Here is an 8401-nt window from a genome sequence, read left to right on the forward strand (position 1 = left end):
CCAGGGAAGCGGTTGAGTCCCCATCCCTGGAGGTATTTAAAAGACGTGTAGATGAGGCGCTTAGGGACATGGTTTAGTGGGCATGGTGGTGGTGGGTTGACAGTTGAACTCAATGACCTTAGAGGTCTTTTCCAAAGATTCTATGATTCTACGATTCCCAAAAGAAAGTTCTCTGATAGGCTTTCAAGGACATTAATCTGACCACTGACCATGCAGCACTGAGTGGCTAGGAGAAAAGTATTTTGTTTGCCTATACTAAAAAACAAAAAAAATCTAAGCCTGCCCATGCATCAGCCACACCATATCAGGCTGGTTTAGTTTTCTGCCTCCAGTCACCACCAGCGGGACTCCTCTCTTGATGGCCACTGTCATTTTTCCATTGTTGTTCCCTGAGGTCCAGATAACCGTCTATTTTTGGAGGAGCAGACCTCCAAGAATTTAAGGTCTTTGCAAAGGTCAGTTGGTGATATGCTGTACTCTTCTTATCCAAGACCTTTGTTCAAGCAACAAAACATTTAACTCCCTCTTGCCTCACGTGTGCGGCTGTCTGTTGAAGAATCCCTGAATCTAAATAAAAAATGGAAGGGGAAGAAAGCATAATCATTAAATGAAAGGGTAACTAATATATTCTGCCCCTTTATTATGACAGTATATTTCCCAGGTGGGGGGGGGCAGCTAATTTAATGTCCTATAAAGGCTATTCAAAGGAAGGATTTACTCGATAGTGAGAATGGGGAAAGATCAGATTTAACACCACAACTTTTAAATACAAAGATTTATTATAGCCTTAAGTTTTAAACGATTGGTTGATCTTATAAGACACTGTTCAAAGCTGCAGTTGAAAGCTATTGGAAATATTCATTACACGACCCATAGCAGTAATGGTAAGTCTTGTAAAAGTTATTAGTGTTGTCAGGTTAGCACACAAAAGTCAAGAAAACATCAAAGATACATTTTTTTCTGTGTTTACAACTATTGGCAAATTGAATTTAGGAATTTGTTAGGGATGCACTAGGAATCTGATGTTTCGTTTTAGCTGTCTCTAAAATTGTCATTCATGCAGCTGTTAGCAACTACTAACATGGAAATTATTAAAAAAGAGAACAAACTGCAGAACAGCTGCAACTTTCACCTCCCTGTATCTCTCTTTCAGACCATCGGTTTGGAAGGTCTGGCTTTCATCCTGCCTTTCCTCATTGCCTTATACAGGGTTATGTTCAAACTGGGGAAATTAGAAATCACCTCTAAGTCAAACAGTGTCTGAAATCTGCCCACAAATTGGTTCTCTTTGTCCAGCCTAAACTTCATAGCCCACAAAATAACAGTGTCATTCTTGCACAAGTGATCAAAAGTTAGGAGGAGTTCATCCAGGAAGGGATGGTGGTAAACTACATCAGCAGCCATAATGTAGTCGAAGTGACAGGAAGACCTAGGAAAGTTCTTTTCCAGATCAATTCCCCAAGACAATTCCTTAACACAAGGCTGGTGCTTGCATTTCAGCTTTGTATTTTGGAGAACATTATGCTGAAGGTTTCCCAACAGTTCTGGCAAATCAGTGACAGTCACAAGTGCACCTGTGACAGGGAGAAAACAAACATAATCTTTGAATATACTTCAAGACCTGAGTAAAAGCCCATTCACAAAAGCCACTGCACAAGGAACTGATTTTACCAGGTAGCTCTCACTGAGGGGAACAGAACAATGTAAATGCTCCCAATACCTCTTACCCATTGTGCTTAAAATAAATATTTGGTTCCCAGTAGTTCTACTCTACAGATTGTCATCTAAATCCAGCTGGGGATGGGTGGGGAGAAATCAGATACTTACTGCATCTTGAAATCATATTGGTTAAAAGTACAGTGAGCGACTAGGGATTGAAGAATACCAGTTACTGACTCCAAGAAGTCAGCATGAGATTTAAGCATTGCCTCAGGTTTTTTCCTTTTCACATAGGAAGAAGCTTTCTCAGACTACAGAAAGCTAAAAATTCTGTTAAAATTCCAAAGTCACTGATCTGGATTACTCTTGAGGAAGAATAGGCTACCATGAGATAAAACACAACAGCGTCTGTAGCAGAAAAATCAAGCTGCTGATCGGTTGTTGAAAGAAAATGCTGAACACAAATGGAAAGAAAGTGACCTGGCATCCAAGAGCTGTTTGGTCAATGGAAGGTGATGCACTGAGTCATACCTACATCTGGTTGCCACTGACATCCTGTGAGGCCACTAGTTTCTTATTTTGGTCCCCTGTTTAACACCGTTAATGACATCATCATCTACTGGGACCTCCTTTATTGCATCAATACACTCACAGCTTTACAGAAAAAAATAACAGAGCAAGCTTCCAAACAAGCCTTCTGGAATTTACTTTTTCTTGCTTTTGGAAGCTTTCAAACAACAGTCTTTTAGAAGAACTGAGCCACTTCCTTTGTCCTCCAGTATTCATCTGAGAGATGTTTCCAAGAGTGTAAGAGCAACGGCATGTACTCACCCAGTAAACTGGCTACTATGGAGACCAACCCAGTTCCAGCTCCAATTTCAATCACATTTTTGTCAACCAAATTGTATTGTTTAGAATTCGTTTCCAAAAAATAACACAGAACAAGAGCCTGTAGGGGAGGAAATCCATGAACATACTGAACAAATAAATGAAATAAATCCCCTCACTAAATATGCAGTCATTTAAAAGCATGCAAAAAAATTCTTGTCTGTTCAAAAATTCATGTCTGTTCAAATGAGCAATATTCATTCAAGCACTGTCCCTAAAGGATCACAGCTCATTATGATCTTTGAGCTCTATAGGCTGGCAAAATAAATGCCACAACATGCCTCAATATAGGCTTGCAAAGCATTAAAGCCAGAAGGAACAACTGCAATTACCTAATCTGTCATGCTGCATAACATGAGCTATAAAATTCCGGTCAGCAATTCCTGCTTATAACTGCACTTACTTTTGGTTGAGTTAAAACGTGTCCTTCACAAAGACATCTTGATATAAGGACTGCTTGTGAGAGAAAATCCACAACAACCCTTGTTAAGCTCTTCCAATAGTTAATTATTTCTAACAATAATTAATTACCATAATGATTCAAAAGGGACCAATAAATTCACCCCTTTTCTTTCAGTTCAGTTTCAGTTTCTATGTGCTTACCTTGTTAAGCTTAGCAAACTTTTATAGCAAACAAAGCCACAAAGAGCCCTCTACAACAGACTCCTTATATATGCATTTATAAACTGTGATTAAGCAGCTTCTTCAGCTTTTCTGCCCTGTCTCATACTGACCAGTGAGTTTTAGTTCACTGTTGAAATAGAAATTGCTAATTTTATTTCTGTGGCAAAGATAGTTTCCAGCTTGGCTCCCACATTTTTTTCCCAGACTTCAATAATTATATAGTCTCCATTGACAAATACGTATGATGGTTGCCACATCATTTTGCAATACAGATGACCATTTGGAAAGGCAATTATTAGTGGTTTAGTCTGGTACAGCAAAATTACACTCTTAGTTTTGCTTTAAACCGATTAAGAAGTAGAAGGAAAGGAACAGGAGGACTGTTAACCCAATGTTGACATGCTAGAAATTCAAAGTTTTTGCGTTCTACCTCTTAATTCAGAGCAAAAAGAGTAGGTTTTTTTATGCAAGCTTACATATATCTCATAATCAACAAAGCTTTGATACAGAAATAAGTCTGTGAGCACCAGGACTAATTAAAGCCAGGTTCCTAAAGATTGTGTCTGATGTTTGACTGACATTTAAAAACACATTATATTAAGATTTCCTGTTAGTTCCATCTATTCCTATAATTCCTTCCCTCAGAGCTTTTCCATATTCTGTTGTAGAAACTGGCTGGCAGGATCAAAATTTCTGTGGGTTAAATTAGGGAAACTTTGAAATCTGTCTTCCTTTCCATGAAACATGCAGAAACTTTATTTTCCTTAAAGATTCTGCCCTCTCGACAAATTCGGCTGACGTTTTTCCGAAGAGTTCAAATACTGCTGGATGGGACAGGAAGGGAGAACATGAGGAGACACAGACAGAATGGTTGCCTTCCTTCCACAGCAAAACCGGCTAAACCCTTCCAGAAAAAAAATATGCTTTTCAGTACAGCCCATGATTTTGTGAGAATAATTGGCCACCAGCCAACCTTTCCTTGAAGACATGCACTGAGGCCACTAAGAGATATAGTATAAATGACTTGTCCAGGTCTGCTAAGACAAGAAAAATTGTTTGGAGTTCAAAACAGCAAAGTACTCTGACTCTTCTCAGCTGAACTATGGCCATACTTCTTAAAAACCGTACAATCCTAGGAGGCTGATACCGTTGGGACAGAAACGGAGCCTCCTGGGTTTTAGTCCTCTCCCTCTTATAGGGGCTTCTGGAGATGGTTCTCTTTCAGGGATGTTCTCTGAATGCCACAAGTGTCAATGGTGCATTGTGGCACCTCCCTGACCGCAGTGGGTTTTCTCGCTCTTAATTATTTCAAAACAGTCGGTTAGCTGCGTTGCACAGATTCAAAACCTTGAAGAAGGCTCTTTGTATGGTGGGCATGTTGATGGTTCTTATATCAAGAGCCAAGGACAACGGTTCTCTCCCACTAGATTTCTGGCTGTTTAAGAAACTGAAAGCTCCAGCTGAACTTTTTCCCTTGTCTGCGTATCTACAAGGTAAATTTGTTTCTCACATGAGTAAGTTGAGTAACTTCTATGAATGCTAATACCTTGTGAGCTCATATCACAGCTGTTTCCACAACCTGGATCTGCCTGCTATACAGCCATCTGTATTTATAAAATGTACAGGAAATGTAATCATCATAAGACTGCCATATTTCCTTCGAAATATGCTTGTAATTGGCCAATAGGATCAAAAGTTACTGGTAGGTGAGGAGGGGACACAACATCATACATCTTGTGTGATAGGGGCACAAACAAGGAATACCATTTAAGCTTTGAGAACCAGGAATCCATACGAAACCAGGCTAAATTCAGGTTTGGGACTTGCAGAGCGGAGACAGAGAAGCACAGAATGTTTTCCTTGGGTTTACAACATACAACAAAACATATTTATCATGCAAAACAAATTAAAAGTACTAGAAAACTCCAAAACTAAAAAATAACAATGCTGCATAAATATTGTACCGATGGCCAGACGACTGCCCCGTAACAATCAGTGGCTTCTGTAATTCTTATCTCATGGCCAGCAAAGTGAAAGCCTTCCCAGGACTTATGAGTTATAAGAGCAGGAAAAAAACGCCTTCTCATGATTTCTGCAACTATCTGTTCATCTTCTTTTTCCCCTGGAAGCAAAAGTATGAAAGGTCAAACAGGCTGAGTAGACTGATAATGAAACTACCAATTTATATTGAAAAGCTGATTTGGAAGCAAGAACGTGATTTTCGTGTGTGAATAAAAACACATTTCACCATTAATGGTTAGCATGATACATGGAAAGTCTCCTGAATTCTAATTGAAGTTTTCAGTTTATGACTAAATAATTTCTTTCCTGTTTTGCTGAAGAAGACGAGTTCATAAAAAGTAAAGAAGTGGAATGTTACCATATATTGCTTTCCATTTCAGCAATTCAAAGGAAATTTTTTAACTTCTTTTTCCCTTCAAGAACAGCTGCCCTAGTATAGACACTCATGGTCTTATGTGCCTGGATTTTATTATTTTCCATATCCTTTTACTGTTCACTTTCCCCACATTATGGTTCTTTTTGACAGTAAACAAAAGGAGCCACAGTATCATTTATAAGTCTGTCACAAAACTTGTGAAACAGATCCTAGCAACACAAATTATGACAGACAGGAGCGAAAGCACTAGTGTTGTCAGGAAAACTTATCCACCCACCCTAACAGAGCCCTGTCAGAGGGATTCTTTCCAGTTGGCTTGATATCCTGAATGCCATCCCTGTTGCTAAGCAAAGGATATTTATGATACCTAACATAATCCCAGATAACTCTTCTAACAGGAGAGGACTTATTCTTTTTTAGCTGAATACCAAGCCAGTTTCAGTTTTGCCATCATCACACAAAGCTGCACCACAATGTTACAAAAAAAACATGTAAGTGAAGCTGTCCAGAGCATTTTCTTAGCAAAGTGTAGAATCGTTCCAAGTTTTCACAGGAAATTTGCTTTCACAGCCAACTATGATCTCTTGGCAAATTAGCTAAAGCAAAACATGTTTACAAGCTACACCTCCTAGAAAGCACGCTAGAGATTTAGATAACTGGGTTACCACCTTGTCCAAAGCAGAGTTTCTGTATCAAGCCTGCAGTTACCATCGAAATCACAGATATCAAGATCAGGATCTGCACGGAAACTGCAGGCCCAATGGCTACTAAAAATGAAAACATTTATGTTTTCATCAGCATAAAACACATTGGTCTGGCGAAGATTCTTCACCTTTTCTTCCCCCTCAAATCACTGCTGTCACAGGACATGATGGCCTCAAGTGTTGTCATTTGCTCTGCCATATGCCTCAGTATTTTTATTGCCATAATCTATTGACAAAGTCTCTCCCTTCCTTGTGATAGAAGGACCAAGGAACAAAATCAGGGGTGAACAAAGAAAGAGATGTTACCAAACAAAATCACATCAGGGAGATGCTCAGGCTCATTAGCCAGTGCTTTAAGCTTGTAACTCAACTTACTCTAAGCATCAGAGGAAACTAGAGAATAGCAACAAACATGAAAGAAAAAGCAAAAATGTTCATGTTCAATGTTAGTATGTTGACACTAAGACATAATCTGAAAGTTAAAAATCAAACACACACAAAATCCCCAACAACAACAAACAACTAACCAACCAACGTACTCCAAGAATTTATTGGGGGGGGGGGGGGACCCTAATCATGGGATACAGCAAAATTAAAAATAATGTAATGCATATGCTACTGGAAAAAATATAAACAGCATAATTTTATAAAGTTAACTTAAATGAAATAGTCAACGTTGAAACTATGATATTTTAAGATGTTAGGAAATAAGCAGTATGTGGCAGCCCATTACCTCTTCTGCAAGCCTCTAATGTTAAGTTGAGAGAAAACACATGCATCATTGTGCCTGCAAGCAGGGAAGCCTGCACAAACATGAGTTAAGTGCCAGAGAAATGCTGCTCCACGACAAAATTAATCTTTTCTTATGAAAGAATTAATATGCAGCTTTCTTATTACACATATCGTAAGTGTATTTAACACATCATCCTGTTTCCAGGCATACCAGATATAGCCTGCTTTTAATCTTCTCTGATTGCTTAGAGCAGTCTGATCTCATTCTGTGATCACTACTAGCTGTGGAAGTAAAAAGCTATTCCTTCTATTACCTCCCCATTACAACCATTTTTCTTGATTCTTCCTCCCTTGACATCTGTTTTGGATCCAATTTTGTTGAGAAGCCATAACTTTTTAAGTCTTAACTTATAAAGCTTCTGCCAGAAGATCTATAAAACCTTAGCGGTATTACAGATACCCCCTCTAGTGCTCAATAAACATTTCCCACCTATTCCCTACAGTATCAGCAATCTTTCTACTTAAGGCTTGCATAGCACCTACGCTAACAGAATTTGTAGGCCACTGCTCCCTACCTGAGCTAAACTGCCCACGCCCCTGAAAGAAGAATCCCAAATCTGCTGATTAATAACACCACATAAATCTTTGGCCATCTTACCCTTTGGTAATCCCCCAGGTGGGTGATCTGGAGAAGTTGACATAATTTTTATATTTTTGTCTTCCTCTTAAGAAGATCTGACTATTGTAGAGAATCAAAAAGAGTATTTCTTTCATCAGAGACATCATACAGTAGACAGGCTTCAAAACCCTAACGAGAAATTTTATCAGGACCAGGATGCTAATGGTTCTGACAAAGAGTGCTGACAAAAAAAAAAAAAGAAGTGCGGACTTTTAGTCTGATTTGCTGACCTACATACAAGTTTCCCTTCATACTGCAAAAGGCACTCTTCTATTTTCTGCTTTATATCTTTCAGAATAACTAAACTTCTTGTGGGACTGCACAAAAGGAAAGAAGTTAATTTTTCTGTAACTGCCTTCAGAGCAGTCAGAACAGAAAAATAACAAACTAGTGGGAAATCTTTCAAACAACAAGAAAATTGTTATCAGAGTAAGCAAAATCCAAATGAGATGAAGTCTTTTAATACCTGCAAACATTGAGAAAGTTCTGCTGGTACTTTGATCAAACTAGTTTCTTCGTAACAGGTGCAAAAAGCTGATAGGAAGTTATTCTCCTGGAAGTGTTTATCTCTGTGTTAGTCCCTATTCTCTTACAGTTTAACCTCAGTCAGCAACTGAGCACCACACAGCCGCTCGCTCACTCTCCACCCCCCCCGCCCCCGGTGGGATGGGGGAGAGAATTGGAAAAGCACAAGTGAGAAAAACTCGTGGGTTGAGA

The 8401-nt window shown here is 39.0% G+C and overlaps 1 protein-coding gene across 5 annotated transcripts in view; it reads right to left on the reverse strand.

Annotated features, from left to right (window-relative positions):
* Positions 1 to 760: 760 nt before the first annotated feature.
* Positions 761 to 8401, reverse strand: part of LOC103906257 (protein-lysine methyltransferase METTL21E) — a 17479-nt gene continuing 9838 nt past the window's right edge. For all 5 annotated transcript variants that reach the window (XM_009288137.1, XM_009288130.1, XM_009288160.1 and 2 more), the window contains 3 exons: positions 5136 to 5293; positions 2491 to 2608; positions 761 to 1574 (listed from right to left, as the gene is read on the reverse strand). In XM_009288137.1, coding sequence (XP_009286412.1) covers positions 1150 to 1574; positions 2491 to 2608; positions 5136 to 5293 — 701 coding nt within the window. In that variant the 3' untranslated portion in view covers positions 761 to 1149. The remainder of the gene's footprint in view (positions 1575 to 2490; positions 2609 to 5135; positions 5294 to 8401) is intronic.

The sequence above is a fragment of the Aptenodytes forsteri genome, unplaced genomic scaffold (genome assembly GCF_000699145.1).
Source record: "Aptenodytes forsteri isolate BGI_AS27 unplaced genomic scaffold, ASM69914v1 Scaffold123, whole genome shotgun sequence".
NCBI lineage: Eukaryota > Metazoa > Chordata > Aves > Sphenisciformes > Spheniscidae > Aptenodytes > Aptenodytes forsteri.